Source organism: Lissotriton vulgaris, chromosome 1_1, assembly GCF_964263255.1.
Source record: "Lissotriton vulgaris chromosome 1_1, aLisVul1.2, whole genome shotgun sequence".
Lineage (NCBI taxonomy): Eukaryota > Metazoa > Chordata > Amphibia > Caudata > Salamandridae > Lissotriton > Lissotriton vulgaris.
Window position 1 is genome coordinate 1345354157 of NC_141685.1, and position 17948 is coordinate 1345372104.

General features: G+C 42.2%; 1 protein-coding gene across 1 annotated transcript in view; it reads right to left on the bottom strand.

Annotated features, from left to right (window-relative positions):
• Window positions 1-17948, bottom strand: part of KIF5A (kinesin family member 5A) — a 660796-nt gene that overhangs the window by 139471 nt on the left and 503377 nt on the right. Inside the window, exons 18-19 of the mRNA XM_086966580.1 lie at window positions 3016-3080; window positions 245-354 (exon numbers count right to left, since the gene is read on the bottom strand). Of these exons, the coding sequence (XP_086822706.1) occupies window positions 245-354; window positions 3016-3080 (175 nt within the window). The remainder of the gene's footprint in view (window positions 1-244; window positions 355-3015; window positions 3081-17948) is intronic.

Genomic DNA, 17948 nt, shown 5'->3' on the forward strand with positions numbered 1-17948 from the left:
ATTTAACCCTTTTACACTGCGATTAAGTACTTTCAAAACTTTCTAACTGTAGAGCTTTTGTTTTTTATGTTTTGGGTGATATTATATTTGTGATAATTAATCAGACAATACAAATGCAATGAAATTGATTGAGCATTAACACCTAGAACTAGTTTAAGTCACATAGAGCACAATTTACTCAAGCAATAATCCCCCCTGGCAAAGCATTTACGTATCCCAGACAACCAGATTAACAAGGCCTTACTCCTTCAGCTCGTCGATGATCTTCTGCTTTTCATTGATTTCATCTCTCAGACGGGCTAGCTGCTTGTGGTGTGATTCCCGGTGACTCTCCATTTGCAGCTCCAGCGCCTTCTGCAATAAAGGGTATAAAGTCAACTGCTGGTCAGTGATTCCAGGGTACGTCTCAATCTTTTGATCAACAACCACAAGCTAGCTACCGCGAGACCTCCTAGTCACTTACAACCATCTGAGATAGTTATCTGCTCTGAGTGAGGTGGCAACATTTATATCTGAAGAGAGCAACTTATTATGAACCCTTCTCATGATTATCTCATTAACTGGATGGTATTGTTCTTTGACCATTTTGATTTATCTAACTAACATGTCTTTAAGTTTGATTATGGTGGTTATAAGAAAGGCTTCTCGATGCACGCCTGACACACCATTAGGTGTGTTTCGAGATTTTCCCTCATTTCTTTGAAACTAATAACAAGCTTTATAATAGCATGTGGAAGATATGTTTTGGTTTCCGATGAATTCTCCTCCAGAGCATTAAATGTGATGCCATCTCAAAGAAAGTCTGTGAAACTTTGTGAACATAAGCAGTGTACCTGCTCAGCACTGAGGGCCGGTTGTACTAGTGCATTTTCTTGTTGTATACCCTACAATTTGGTAAATCGTAGGCTTTGTGACAAGAAAATCGATTTTTCCAATGTGCTAAACCGATTTAGCGATTCAGTAACATGGTACCAAATCGCTAGATGGGTTTAGAAAATCATGGGGAATTACTCTTTGGAAGAGGCGTATTTTGGGCGGTTCTTCCAAATGGCGACTACTTATGGTATGTGTTAATGTTTTGCAACCAAAATGTGGTCACAAAACATTCATATTTTACTGACACCTCAAACTAGGTGGTAACCCAATTGTGGGAAACATCCATTACTACTCAGGCATTACAACAAAATGCCTTTATAACGCAGTCAATACAACGGAAGTTCCATTACAACACATGCCATTACAATGCATATCCCTCACTTACCAGCACTTTCCCTGAGGTAAGCACCTGGCGGTCTTAGAACAGTCATTTTCAGTGTAATGGATCATGCGCTGGAATGGCTTGCGTTGTAATGGCATGCGTTGTAATGGAAGTTGCATTGTAAAAACCACTTTGCAAAGTATGTGTTGTAATAGTTTACATTGTAACGTCATACAACACCTATTTGTACTGTGAAAGGTCCCCCAAAAATTTTTTAGGAATAGACATTGGTCCATTAAAGCACTGCCTACTCTTAAAACATAGTTTTACAAACTTTCCTCTGTTTTTGTAAACACATCCTGTTTACCTTTAAGGAAAATGGGCGGCGTTAAAAAAAATATTGCTTTATTTAAAAGCAATCACAGACTAGATTGTCTGCTGATCCCAGCAGGCCACCCTTCCTGGGATGGCAGCATATCATAGTGGGTTGCAATTTGTGACGTAGCTCATTAATATTCATGAGGTAGGTCCAATTGCAATCCACTGCAATTCTGTATTTTGTAATCCGACCTATTACTACATAGTTCGGTTCACAAAATAGAGTCTGATTAACTAAAAGTCAGTGCAGTAATTGCAAACACTTTTACCTAATCCAATATACGCACATCTGGTCCAGAGTAGCAAAATATAAGTTATTAAAACCTGGAGTTTCTGAAATTCTCCACCAAACTCCGATAGAGACAAACCTTTTTTGTATGGTCTAGGCATCTTGCGGATAGGTGGGTCAAGTAATTGTCCAGTGACCTACGTTAACAGCGGAAGAAATGTCTATGAATATTCATTACTGAACAATAGACTGTATAAATGATCAGTCTTCTGGGCTTTTGTGCCAATAATGGTGGATTCTAATAACCCTTACTAAGCTTTATCATGTTTTAAACTGTAGGTTGTTCTTGTGTGCAAAAGTTATTTTTTACAGAAAGAATAATTTTTAACAAAAACAATATCCTGAGTAATTTTTATTTGTATTAAAGTCTCAAATGTAGTGAAAAAGTCACAAATGTCAATTTTTTTTAATCACTTCTGAAAAACTCTTGAAATACTTAGATACCAGGCCTAATGTTTTAAACATTTTAAGAGGTCTTTATAAGTAGTTGGTATTGTTAAATATTGTTTAATACAAGGTCATACAACTTAAGTAGGGTTTGTAAGGTACTTTCTAGTGAAAGGCAAGCAATACCTTTCATCATGAAGATAAGACAGTAAATCCATTTTGTAGGGCTAGTTGGCCTTAAAGTCATACCCCTTCTAAGGAAAAACTATGACTATTGTCTCTTATGAGCAATACCGTAGGATGGAGATCTTTTTTCTCTATAGATTATTGTTATAGGGTCCGGATGTACATTGTGGATCAAAGATTCTCTCTTATCCAAGTTCACAAGTCTGGCAATCAAGAAAGCTACTTCAGTAGAAAAGCTAAGCCTGTAGACCCTAGATGACTCTAAATGGCTTCTGGCTCAAAGTCAATGTAGAGCAGTGGCCGTAAGTCAAGACTTTCCTGTAGCTTCTGTACTTCGTTTGCGTTACCTTTCTGCAATACAGTCTGGTTGTGACAGTTTTCCTGCTGCTACTCTTACTCTAAAACTGACTCCACACTTTCTGGCTGTGACTCAACACTTACGTGTACCTGGCAAAAAAGTTTGAAACCTGGCTATATTTTCATTCGCTTTTCTGCAGAATGGAGGTTTCTGATGCTGCATGCTTTCGTCATTCTCCATTCCTCCATGCCATTCATCTTCCCACCTTGTCTTACTTACCTTCACCTCATCTGCCTCCTGCATGTCCTGCTCCTTGTCCTTCATGGTCACTTCGTGCACAGTTTCTGCAATTGCAAATGACCTGATGTAAAGGCAGCAATGGCACACAAGGCTTCTCATGCGAAATCTACACTTTCCGTTTTAAGTGTGTCTCCCAAGAATCCACCAACCAAAGGGAATCCAAACATTTTATGCAAAAGATGCACAACTCTGGACGTCAGCTCGCCCAGCACCACCCACATGCAATGTTGCACCTAAGGAATTCATTGCATCTCTTACCAAGTCTGGATTACTAAGAATTTAATCTCTTTATTGATTTATCCCACAAACATCTTCAAACCCCAATGATTTCTCCTTGAGAGGGACTGAACAGTAGGAGACTGCATCAGGATTTTAGAGGAATGTACCTTCATTTAGTCACAACTCTGTATGAGAGTGTGTCAGAATAAAAATTCTCTCCCAGCCCATGGGCTGCCCCGAGAGCCATTGACTTAATAATAGGCAGACTAGGAGTGCACAGAGCATGATAAAAGATATAACGTGGCTCAATATGAAATATACAAAGATGTAGTGAGGAGTCTAAATATTCCTTTAAGGTGCCTGTCATGGGGTGCAGGGATCAACTGCACCTCTTTTCCTTTCAAAGAGAGCATGCATTCCGGTCCGCAAGCTGCCATTATAAAGAATATGAGTGCGACCAAACAGTGCTGCATCCTAATTGCTGGGTTGGGACTGCCGACAGGAGGTCGGTTGGTCGGTCCCACTACCTAATCGATTTTGGCCAAACTTACAACCGTCTGTCATCGAAATCGGGCCCATAGATGTAACCCTGCACTTGGAAATGGAGAAGAGCAAAAAAGTGGAGGGTTATAACTAGGTGCAGGGGTAAATATACAGATGAGTGACATGTATAATTTACTTTTTGAATTAGACCCTTTCACTTTTCATATTTTATATTTGAAAGATGGTGCACTACTGGATACTGAGGGAACTATTTATGAAATAGTCACACCGTGCAGTGCCGCATGTCACCTTGGTATGCTGCACTGCATGAAAGGGACAGGGCAGGAATGCCCCATATTTAAGACAATACAGCAAATTCCTGTCTTTTCCTCTGTGCTGATGGCCGTTTGGCAGCCTAGCACCAACACAGACACCCTTGCACCATGGTGGAAAGGTGCCTGTATTGCATGCAGGGTTATTTTTGTGTAGGAAGGGACACCTTCAAAATCCTCTATCTATGTGTGCTGCAGAATGCTGCACACAATGAAAGAGGAAGTAACGAAGTGAAATAAAGATATTTCTCCTCATTACGCCTCTCCTGGGAAGGTTATCTTTTTGGCTCAATTCTAGGTTTACCAGTTCTGGTAAATCTGGGGATACGTCAAAAACCATGGGAGTTGTGTGGGAACACCTACGCATTGCCCAGGGAACGCTTTCCCAGGGCAGAGTAAGACAACACAGCGATTTGCACTGCGTTGCCTTCTTCCAGGTTTATGGAGCCACTCAGGGCCATGCAAAGTGGTCTTGCGTGGCCTTATAAATCTGACTAAGGGTTTGTGTCACTCTTGCTCCATGTTGCGTGGTGCAAGAGCAATGTAAACCTCCTCATAAATAGCCCCGAGAGTATATTAAGTGTTGAATTAGGATGGCAGGATGTGGTGGGTCAATTGTAGGGATTTTGAGAAGCAGAGTAACTTTAAAGTGGTAGGGACACACACATGTAGGCATGAAGGGCGAAGTCCAACTATGAGGTCCTTAGGCAACAGTGACCTTGAAAAGCCATTTAAGGAAATCTTTTTTATATAGACAAAATAAAGGCAATTTATTTTGGTTCACGTTGCACATTGGAAATAGGTGATCACTTGCTCAGTAGGCTGTGCTAAAACAGAAAGACTAACTTATCTTCAGTGACATTTTCTTTCTGATGGATACTGTGCCCTGTAAATTCACTCTGTATTCCCTGGCATCTGACTTTATTGTAAACTGTTTATCACACAAATGGACACTAGATGGTGCCAGAGCAAATCAAATTGAAGATATGTCAAAGCATCCCTCAATGGGCCCAATTCACAAACTGCGTTTTGGTCTATGTAGCTCACTACTACAGCAGTGCTACTTACGAACAGTAAAATGCAATTCACAAACTAATGAGTGTAAATCTTTCCCTCCATCTATTTTGTTGTTACACATGTAAGTTCACTACTTCTAGCAACACAAAGACCCCCGCTACCGCAACAGACATTCGACTAACCAAATGGAACCAGCTCGTCCCATAGGACACCGCCTCCATCATGAACTCGCTCCACTCAGGGGCCTCAACCGACCCATGTGCTCATCACATCTTCAACCTACATGAAGTCAGAATCAGTCATGTACTTACCACCTTTTTCAACACCTCAACTGCCACGACCACCTTCCTTGAGGGACGGAAACACGCAGAAGTCAATGCCCTATTAAACCATAGGCAGACCCCAGCAAACTCAACAACTATCGACTGATCTACCTGCTCCCGTTCCTGGCCAAAGTATGAGAAAAATACATCAACCAACAACTCTCCTCATATCTGGAATGGAACCTACTACTCGACTCCTCCCAATCTGGATTCTGCAGCAACCACAGCACAAAGTCATCCCTCACAGTGGCTACCAATGACATCAGAACACTACTCGATCAAGGTGAAACAACGGCTTTGATCCCCCTGACTACATCGTCTGTGGGGTACCTCAAGGATCCTCGCTCAGCCCCACCCTCTTCAACACTTAGATGACACCTCTGGCCAGAATGTAAAAAAAACCACACAGACTCAACATCATATCCTCACCGACAACAAACAACTCATCCTCATCCTCTCCCTATCAAAAGACACCACCAACACCAAAACCAACTTCCATAACTGCATGACAAATGTCGCCAACTGGAGGAAGGACAACTGCCTGAAGCTCAACATGTACAAGACAGAAGTGCTGATCTTCTGAAACAAAAGGTCCTCATAGGATGCATCCTGATAGCACTCAGAACTTGGACCCATTTCTATCCCTACTGGCCACACTAGGAACCTATGCATCATTCTGGACAACAAGCTAACCATGATGACTCAAGTCAAGTCCGTCTCCTCCTCCTGCTTCTTTAACCTCTGCATGCTTCGTAAGATATTCAAATGGCTACCCCAAAGCTCAAGGCGTGCCATCACCCAGGGCCTCATCTCCAGCCGACTGGACTACAGACAGCAAAGCTTTCTGTGCAAGGATTGCAGCGCACTTCCTCCGATGACTAGAGACCATACAGAACATCGCAGCCAGACTCGTCTTCCATCAGCCCACCAGACACCTCAGCTCTGTTTTCATGACTCTAACCCTCACCCCCCTCATCCGAAGTAGCAGATGCGGTGATTGCTCCTTCTCCTACCTAGCAGCGAAGACATGGAATGAGCTACCCTTTCAATTCCAGACCTCCCCATCTCTTCCAGAGTTCTGAAAGTACCTGGCTATGCAGCTGGACCCTACCAGTACCTGTGTACCCTCATGGGTTATATGAAGCAATCCACAAATCTACAGATTGATTGATACAACTTAGTAGTAAATGTGGGAGGGACCAGGGCAGTGGTTGGATGAAGGGGCATACTTACCACTAAACAGGAGGAGTTTAGGGAGGAGTAAGGGGGGGTTTCATGAGTGTAGGAGAGGAGTTGAAGGAGGGCCCAATGAAAGAGCATGCCCATTACCATTCAGAAACGTTCAGTTAGTAGTGTCACAAAGAACCCAAAACAGTAGCACATGTACTCCAGCTCAGAGCAGGAATACGTCCAGCATCACAAATGGCCAACCACTGGTACTGTAACACACTCCAACACCCTCCCATAGAAAATAATGGAGGCCAGTGATTAAAAATATAATCCCACAAGATTTTCTTTTACATTAAGCTAAATTATTCAAACTAATTAACAATACAAATACATTTAATATAATCTAAAACAAAACATAGAGGGGCATATTACCAAAGTTTAGCGATATTTATCGCTAACGATGCTTAGCAACAAATTTTTTAACGCTAAGCATCGCCGGAAATTATCGCAGAGATAACTTGCTATTAGCAAGGTTTATCTCAGAAGTGATAAAAATCCTCGCGCTAACTGCCAATGGAGAGATTATCGCTGGAAAACCAACGATAATCACTCGAAGTTTGGTGTTAGCTTGATGATAGGGGCTCACAAACCTAGCCATGATATCCACCTTCCATAGGATATCATGGCTAAGTCAGGAAAATATCAGTGTAAAAAAAGCAGAGCTAACCGAGGTTAGCGCTGCTTTTTTTTTTATCACTAACAGGGTTAGCGAAATCCTTGACAATAGGAGAAATGTCGATTAACAACATTTCTCCTATTATTTTTCTCTGGAACGCCCCCTTTGCATCTCATTAGAGATGAAAGGGGAAGCGTAGAGAAAAAGGGTGCTAACATGCGAATTTGCGTGTTAGCACCCTGTTGCTGATAGGGAGATAATTTTATCTCTGCTTTCTTGGCTTTTAAAGCCAAAAAAGCGGAGATAAATCCCTTGATAATATGCCCCAGAGATTATTAAATGTTAGAATATTTTAACAATATTTATTGAATTAAAAATGTATGTACCAGTAATTTTAACTACACTATAATAAACTTACTTTTAATTAATTCTAGACATCCTTTTTAATTATTGTTAACACATAATAAAACATTTGTTTTACTTTGGGGCTGTAAATATATTTTTACTCAATTTAATATGTGTAATTTAATTAAATATTTAATTCAAAATGAAGGTAATAGCACTGTAGCATTTAAAAAATGTTGCTATACATTTAAAACAAATGCATACAATTAACTCATATTAATATTTAACATAAAAATACTAGTTTACTAATTTTTTTCAAGTTTAATAAACGTTTTCACTTTTCCTTATACTTTGTCATAGGAACATTTTGCTGATCTCCCCATGGTAGAATCGATGTGTAGTGGCCCTAAATGAAAATATATTTTTTGATCACCCCTAAGCTCGAGGAAGGACTCTGTCAATTTCCTTAGGGGATCCACATTAACATTGCCTGAATCAGAAAGTGACAAGCCTTTAGCAAGGCTTTGTGAGCATAGCAAAACTTCATTTCACTCCGACCTGTTTCGGTCCCCTGGCTCCCACAGAAGCAAGGCCCAACCTCACACTCATCACCTGGGACCAGCTAACCACACAAAACACCACAGATATCATGAACTCCATCCACTCAGGAGCCCCCACACACCTCTGTCCCCACCACATCTTCATCCTCGGGAGCAAGAAGATCAGCAGTAAGCTCACTAACCCAATTCAGTGGCTCCATAACTGCGGCCATTGTCCCTGAAGAATGGAAACATGGAGAAGTCAAACCCCTTCTAAAGAAACCATCTGCAGACACCAGTAAACTCAAAAACTACCTTCCCATCTCTTTGCTCCCCTTCCCCGCCAAAGTCCTCGAAAAAGCCATCAACACCCAACTCACAGAACACCTGAAGAATTACCATTTTCCAGACACCTAAGAACCAATTACAGCACCGAAACCACCCTATTCGCTGCCACCAACAACTTCAGAGCCCTCCTTGACTAGTGGTACTCATCCTCCTCGACCTCTTAGCAGCGTTCAATACCGTATCCCCCCACACCTTCATCAAAAGACTTCATCGCAGTGGAATCCAAGGAAACGCCTTCAAGTGGATTTCCTCCTTCCTCACCAGAAATACCCAGTATCATTCTACCACTGTTCACCTTGAAACCCAATAACATCTTCTACAGAATTCCTAAAGGCTCGTCCCTCAGCCCCATCCTGTTCAATGCCTACATGGCCCAGATGGCCAATATCATCAGAACCCATGGATCAAACATCATATCCTATGCAGACGACACGCAGTTCATCCTTTCGCTCTTAAAAGACCCCTCCACTAGAAAAAACAACTTCCGCAGGCGTATGACGAGCGTCACCAACTGGATGAAAAACAACTGCCTGAAACTCAGCACTTACAAAATGCAAAATTCTGATCTTTGAAAGAAACACCTCCCTGTGGACGAGTCCTAGGAACTAGGACTCTCACCCACACTGAGAGACCATGCTTGCTGCCTCAGCATTATCCTGGACAGCAAACTCATCATGAAAATCCAGATCAGCGCAGCCTTATTCACCTGTTGCCTCACTCTTCGCATGTTCCACAAAATCTTCAAATGCCTCCTCATTAACACCAGCCAAACTCTCACTGAAGCCTTGCCACTAGCTGCATGGACCATGGCAATGCACTCTACGCAGGATTCACCAGTCATCTCCTGAAGAGATGTCAATTTAAGATGCTGATCCACACCTACAAAGCCCTTCACAACCAAGGAACAGCCTACATTAGCCCCTGCCTGAACTTCCACCAACCCTCCAGATACCTGCATTTCACCTCCCTCTCCCTCACGCACCCCTCGCATCCACTGAAGCAAAAGTGTAAGATGCAGCTTATTTATTTTACAATTAAGCGATAAAGAGGAGGCATATAGATCAGACAACGGGGTAATTGAAAAGTACAAAAGGAGAAAAACTTTAGGCCAGCAGAACAAGACATAATCATAAATAGTCAAAGAATGTACTAGGGGTGAGAAAAATGTGTCAGAGTAGGCCTGGAAATTAGCGGATTAAGAATAAGCTAAGCACTTTACATATGTAACAGAGGAGGAAGCTTGGGATCTAACAACAAAGTAATATGAAAAAGTACAAACAGAAATAACTCTCTGAAACCCAAATCAAAATACAATCATAAAAAGTCCAGTAATAAACAAGGGCGAGGCAGACGAGTCTTAAGAGTGCTTGTCGGGCATGGGGTTTCTAGGGCAATTATTTGTTCATCAATAACTCTCTAACTTCCTTTTTGAAAGATGTCAGTTAGTGGTTTGTCCTTATTTCAAGGGGCAGGGAGTTCCAAATGCTCTGAGTTATACCCGAGAAAGCTCAATCGTAAGTTTTCTTTTTATGGAATTTCTGCAGCCTCAGCAGTATGGTGCTGGCACTTCTGGGGGATGTGGAACCACCAGATAGCACAAGTTTTTGTGCGAGGTATAGCAGGGTGTTGAAGTGTAAGGCTTTATGGGTCATGCATCAATTTTTAGTTATATCCTTGCTTCATATGAGAGCCAGTTTAGGGATTTCAACTCCAGCATGATATGATGGTTTCTTTTAGAGCCTGTGATGAGTCTTGCAGGAGAGCTAGAGTGGAGCCATCTTAGATCTAGGGAGCCAACTTGGAAATCATTTGAGTTTTCACAGCAGATTTGAAGTTATTGGGAGGGAGAATAGGTTTTATTTTCCTCAGGAGGCTCACTTGGAAGTTTGCTCCTTTGGTGAGAGCACTAATGTACGTCTGCATTTTCAGGCTATTGTCTAGCGTTATGCCCAGTGAGCTCGCAGAGTCAGTGATGTGTGGTATGCAGTTAAGAGCTGTTATCTAATCATTCATTCTTTTATGACTGGTTATTGTTTAGGTGGGGCAATTAAAAGGAATTCCGTCCCTCTCTCTTGGGATGAAATTTCTATGCTTTGGCTCATCTACCAGATGGGAAGGGTGCTGGGCCGACCGTATTCCAGTCGAATTTTACAAAGTTTTTCTTTCTCAAATCAAGGATATTTTTAATTCTGTGGAAAAGCAAATCTTTAAATGTGTAATGCCTCCCCATTCGTGGGCTACTGCCAACATTATTGTCTTCCCTGAAAAAGACACATTTCCATTAGAAATGGGCTCGTACCGCCCAATCACTCTCATTAACGGAGATTCTAAAATGTATTCTAAAATATTTGCATCTCAACTATTGGCTAACATTGAAAGGCTTGTGTCTAGGTGGCAGCACGGTTTATACCCAATAAGGGGACTACGGAGCATATCAGGAGGACCATTATTCTGCTCGATGCGGCACAGACTTCAGGAGACCCTATGGCCTTAATACTTCTCGATGCTGAAAAAGCATTTGATCGGGTCTCCTGGAATTTTCTCTGGTGCATCATGCAGAGAATGAACTTCGGGCCCCAAAGCTATTCAGGCCATTAAGGCGTTATATCTTTCCCCTATAGCTAGGGTTTCTATCAATGGGTCATTGTTGGAGCAAATTAAAATCACGCACAGGATCCAACAGGTTTGCCCCTGCTCCCTGCTGCATTTTGCTATGTATATAGATCCTTTTATCAAGAGGCTGGATGAGAGCCAGGGCATTCCTGCCATTTGTAGACTTGGCAAAGAGACAAAAATCATGGCTTACGTAGACGACTTAGCCCTTGTGACCCCCGATCCGGAGAGAGCTATGCTTGCAATAGAGCAGGAGACTCACCTAATTGGCACAGTATCCGGATATGCACTAAATAAAGGGAAACCCCAAATTATAGTAAATAGAAGGATCACCTGGACTGATAAGATAGTTGTTCCTAAAGCAAAATATTTAGGAGTAAACATCTTGGGTGAGATCGATTTGATAGTCTGTAAAATCATGGACCCTTTAGCCCTAGAGACAAAGAAGGCCCTGAGTTGCCTTACCAATCTACATTAGTCTACTGTGGGCTATTGTAATATCCTTAAAAAGATTTTCTTTCCCAAAATGTTGTATTTTTTTAGAGCTATTCCTCTAAAGTTTGCTAACGCAATACTTTTAAGATTGGATTGTTTATTTTCTCCGTTTGTATGGACAGACTCTCAAACTAGGTGGGTGTTCAAATTTGTATCTCTTCCTCGGGAAAGAGGGGGCTGGGCACTACCCAACCCAAAATTATACTATTGGGCTACTGTTTTACATTCTTGCCCAATATTGCTGCAAGGGTCACCTTGAACCCCAAACAGAGGTCATCCATCACCTTTTGAACTTTTACTCAGCCCTGTTGCTTGGGGGTGCTTGTGGCGCCAAATTGAACTTGGCTACTACAGGAAGGTCAAATTCAAGACCCTTATTGGAGAATATAAGGTTTTTTCTGCTGTACGAAAACACCTAGGAATTAGAAGATTGAACTATTACACCCCTACCAATAAGAACCCCAATTTACTGGATATTTTTGGGTAAACATACTTCCAAAATTGGGTCAACTCAGGCGTAAACAATCTAGGGGCTCCTGGCTTTTGAGGATCTTCAAACTCAATATAATCTGAGCAGCAGGGACACTTTTAAATACCAGGCCATTAGGACCTTTCTATCACATAAGATGGGAGGGTCTGTTGACTTCACTAAATGCAAACTAATTGAGAAATTATGTGCACCAACACCCCGCGAATTGGGGTAATTTATGAATGTTTAAATTGCCTAATGCCCGATGATCTGATAAAAATTTCAAACAAGAGGCAGCAAAAACTGAACACTACTGATCACACCTTTTGACTTGCACTCAAATTTGTCCAAAGCGACCTATTATCAGCCAGTTTGCAGGTGCAATTTTATAAAACCTCTTTTTTTTAAAATACTTTACTCCAAGCAGAATTGCTAAGTGGGAGACCGGAAAATGCACACACTCTCCGCGCTGTGCTGAATATAGTGCAGATTCAGTTCATATGTTTGCTACCTGCACAGAGATAGGCCCCCTTTTAACTAAGATTCAAGCCTTCATTGGAAAGGTCTTATCCTATTACATTTTTTAACCCCTACAGGTATTTTGTTAGGAATACAAGAATCGGTTAGTAGAAAGAGTGGCGGGGCCTTAATATTTGTTGCTATTTCTCAGGCTATGCATAATGTCAGCTTGGATAGACCCTAACCCTCCTTTATTCTCACAGTGGTTGGCCCGGCTTTATTCAATATTTACCCTAGAAAAATAAATTTACTCTAAAAAAGGTATCGGGGCCAAAAAGAAAGGATTTGGTATCTGGGAGACTTGTCTCGCTGGCTCAATCAAACTAATTCTTAATAAAGTTTGGTTAAGAGGGGTATTTTCTCTGGACCCGGGACATGTGCTGTATAAACGTTAGGAGGTGTGTCTGTCCACATTTCCGGCTTCACCAGAGAGTGAGCGGTGGCCAATTAAGAAATATTCTCATATATTTTATACCCCAATGAGAACAAGCGTCTAAGACGGGGTCGTTAAATATTAACTAATCGCTATCTTTATAGACCTCGCTGGATGCTTAGTCCAACCATGCACATTAACTATTTGTATACTTACACAAAAAGTTTTAGAAATGCATTATGATGCATTGTTGCACAGGTCACTTTACTTTTTAGGGAAATAGGTTCATTCAACCATATGTATTAACAATTTGTATATTTGCACAAGACTTCTTGCTAAAGATTACGATGTATTACTGCACAGACCACTTTATTCTCTATAGATCCATTTCTATCTAAATTGTCTAGAGTTTACTCTTTATTTACGTGCACCTTACACTTATTTTCTAGATTGCGATATTCAGGCTTAAGTGTTATTCATAACTATTTGTCTTTTAGTCTTTGCATTCACTGTATCTTTAGGCTCAGGTGGGGGGGGAGGGGGTTGCTATGCTATGTTGTTCCATTTTCTCTGTTATTTTCTTTTTCCTGTAAATTGCATACTTAAAAAATCAATAAAAATTAATAAATAAATAAAATGAATTCGTTTTAAAAGCGTTTAATTTAAGGTGATTTATAGTCAGCCAGTTTTGGACTTTCAGTAGAGTGGTGCTGAGGGACCTGATGTCATCTGGGGAGGAGACTTTCAGGTACAGGGTGTCATCTGCATACGTGATAATGGACATTGGATAGCTTCAAAATTTAAGTTAAAGGCTCCATGAACAAGTTCCAGAGAGTTGGTGAGAGTGTAGACCCTAGTAGTCACCCAGATTAACCGAAGAGGGATTAGATAGGGACTGCTTAACCTTGAAGCTTTGAGTTCTATTGTGGCGAACCAGTCTAGGATGGGCCCTGAGAGCTCCAGGGGTAACCTGTCCAGCCTTAAGACAGCCGGGGATAGAACCTTGAAGAAGTGAAGCACTGACTATCTTAGCCCATAGTGGAGTAAGAATAGTTTCATCTCAGTGAAGAAATTCAAATGCAAAGGGCCACTGAAGTGGTTGGATGGTCTCAATGCTGTGAGAGTTTTTAAAATAGTTTTTTCATCCAAGATTTTGAATAAGCTCCAAGAGGCATTGTTCTTCAGGGTTTGAACTGGTGCGAGCGGAGGCACCAAAGACTGACGAGGGTGGGGGCTGTTAGGTGGTAAGATTGGAAGGAGCTCCATTTCAGTCCGCAGATCATATTCCATCTTTGTTGTCTCTTCAATTAAGAAAGTGGAAAAATCTTTGCAGTTCGGCTGGGGAGAGGGTCCCAAAGGGAAGAGATTGAGTCGACTATTTGATTGAAGCTTAACAATTTTGAACAGTGTTTTTGGTCGATTTTTAGCTTGCTCGAGTTGGTTAATTAGATAGTTAGCTTTACAGATTCTTATGTGGTTGGTATAGATGTTCCTTAATGATTTCAGATGTTTGAGATGTTCAAGGGACGGAGCTGATCTCCACAATTTTTCCGCTAGTCTCAGATTTATTCTTTCAGCGTTTAGACTTTGGTTGTACCTGGGTCTGGAGACTCTGAAAGGTATTCTTTTTAACTGTAAAGGAGCATCGTGACTAGATTGCTTGTAATGGATCAGTTGTAGTGTTCAGTGAGGTCATGGACATCGGACATATCCTGGGGGGGACGGTGGGGGTCAAATGTTATAACTCAGGGTTGTCAGATCATCCAGGTTAATGTTTTGCAGACTTCTTTTCCAGTGTTTGGGTTTTTTAGGTTGCATTTATTAGTACTTACAGATTCTGTGTTGAGGAAGGTGATGCAATGGTGGTCTGTCCAGTCGCAAGAGACGATAGATTAAAGTTGCATGAAGGTGGGTTTACCAATGATTAGATCTAAGGTTGCTTCCTTGATGTGCATAGGGCTATCGCATATTTCGGTTAGATTGAAGTCCATAAAGAAAGTTTTAAAGCTGTTTTACAGAAGGGTCATTCATGGCGTTCCAGTGGAGGTTAAAATCTCCAAGGAAGATGGGGGTGCCATGATAATCCGCGTTTGGTATGATAAGTTCCACAATCTGTTCGATGAAGGAAAGCTTGTCTCGTGGAGGATGGTAGAGCATGTTGAATTTGCAAACTTGCCTGTTCTTACAAGCAATCTCAATGCATAGGTATTTACATGACGGGAGAGCAGCGGATTGAAGTTGTTTGACCTCAAGATTGTTTCATTATATACAGACGATACCTCCACCTTGCCCACTAGATCTATCTAATCTAAACATGTCACAACTAGGAGGAACTAGTAGATCAAGGATAGGTGTAGGGGAGGCATGTAGCCAAGTAGCCAAGTATCTGTCAGCATTAAGAGATCAGGATCATGGTCGAGGGTGAGGACAGTGATACCTGCTGTGTGTCTTACTGCAGATCTACAGTTGAGAAGCATGCATTTAAGCTTTGAATTGGTGTTGGCCAAAGTTGTATGTGAGGTTGTGACTTGTGTGAGGTTGTTATTGTTTAAGGCTCTGGAGTTAACCCTGGTTTCTCTGTGCAGGTCAGCTTGGATTGTCTCGATTTGACACTTATTGTATGTGTTGTCGGCGTAGGTTGGAGCAAGTGAATATGCTTGCCAGACAGTGGATCATTTAGTCTAATGGGACGAGTGGGGCCATTGGGGAGGGTTGAGGTTTTCCATCTAGAGAGCAGAGGTCAGTATTGGTGAGAGCACAGAGAATTGGTGACATGCTGGAGGACTGGTGTAGGAGTTAGTGGGTTGGGTGTGATTATGGATATTTGTTTTTGAAGTCCTGCTTAGTCCCCCATTATTCGCCAGCTCGGAGGTGAGGAGTAAAAGGCTTTGTACATCTGCCTTGAGTTGTTGAATGAAGCAAACACAAGGAGATGATGGACGGATGCTGAAACTTTTCAGACACTCACCCAGAGTCACAGATCTGGGTTGAATCCATCATCGTTCTTTAGCTCAAATCGCCACCTCAGTTCAGACCCAGCTATATACAAATCAGTCTTGACCCTGTGCCTCATGGGAACAGTCAAGCCCTAACTGCCAAGCCAGGTCTTCCCTGAACCATAACAAGCATCCTGGGACACGTTTCGGGGCAACACCCCTCATCAGCCAGACTAGCTTGAACCCAGTGGCAAAGTAAGCAAGGGACCCACCTCTCGGCATACCCTTCCAACTTAGGACGAACAAAGCAAACACAAGGAGAGGATGGACGGAGCACTGAAACTTTTCAGACACTCACCCTCAGTCACAGATCTGGGTTGAATCAATCATCGGTCTTTAGCTCACTTCGCCACTTCAGTTCAGACCCAGCTATATGTAAATCAGTCGTGACCATGTGCCAGATGGGAACAGTCCAGCCAGAACTGTAATGGCAGGTTCTCTCTAAACTGGAAACAAGCATCCTGGGACCGGTTTCGGGGTAACACCCCTCATCAGCCTGGATAGCTTGAATCCAGTGGCAAAGTGAGTAAGGGACCCATGTCTGGGCATACCCTGCCAACTTATGGTGAACAAAACGAACACAGGGAGATGATGGACAGAGCGCTGAAACTTTTCAGACACTCTCCCCCAGTCACAGATCTGCAATGAATCCATCATCATCATGCTTGGCAGTTCGGGCTGGACTGTTCCCATGAGGCACAGGGTCAAATCTCATTTGCATATGGCCAGGTCTAAACTTGGGTGGCATGGTGAGCAAAAGAATGATGGATTTAACCAAGATCTCTTGACTGGTGGTGAATGTTTTGATTTGTTCTACATTCCGTCCATCAATTGTTTCTTTTGAGTTGTTGAATGGCTAGGGTAATCTCATCCAGTTTGGGTCCAAGTGAGGTGTAAGTGCGGGGTATCCAAGACTTGAGGTTGAGTTTGATTGGGTGTGTGTTCAGGAGGATAGTGCTGGAAAAGGGAAACAGCCACTACAACGTGGCCGTTTCCACGCATACCCTTAACCATGCATGCATTCCAATGCTGCGTGGTTTAGACGCAAAATCTTTACCACGCATTCCTTTACTACGAGATACGTAGTAAAGGCATTGGTGTTAAAGGTACAATTAAAAAAGGGAGCTTGGGGGGTCTCCCCCCCACCGAAAAAATAACCTGTTTTAAAAAAGGGGCTTGGGGGTCTCCCTCCCCCCAAAAAACACACCTGTTTTCGTTGTTTTCAGTTTCCGTCGTTTTCAGATGCTGTTGTTGAAAGATGAGGAGGCAATCAGCGTCGTTAGAGGAAACAGAAAGACACTTCCGCTTCCTCTTTACGACGTACAACGAACCTCGGAACAACTTGGGGAGGAGAGGAGATGGAGAGGTAAGGAGGATTTTAGTAAATATAAAAAATAATTTAAGGGATGAGGGGGTGGTGTTGCGCAGGGGTAACATTTTAGGGTTCAGGGGAAGGGTATTTGATAGAAGGGTTTGTGGGTGGGGGAATAGGGCTGGGAAGCTTTTTAGTGTTCAAGGTGGGGCGCAGGGGAGCAGTTAAAGGAATTGGGGCAGGGATTGGAGAAAACCTTTACCATGAAAATGCCATTAACATGCATGATTTTACAACTAAAATCGTTGCAAAGGTATGCTTGGTAAAGACATTTTTGTGGTAAAGGTTATATGTGGTAATGGCATTCGTGTTGTAACAGAATGCGTTGTAACGTCATACAACTGCTGGAAAAATGCTGGCCTGGGAGAGTCATCCGATGCGAGGTATGCTTATGAGTAGAGCGAGTTTTTTACGGGCAGCGTTGGGGGCGCAACAAATGGCTACATTGGAGCTCTGGAGTCAGAGGGGTCAAATTATTAGCCGGATTTGAAAGTTCAGTATCCGGCCGTGACAATGATAGGTCTAAGGGAGAGACTTAGGCACATTGATAGAATCAGTGATAGTGTGGTTGGAGGTCAACGGTATAGAAGGGATGACTACTGATGATAGTTGCCCTGGGAGAG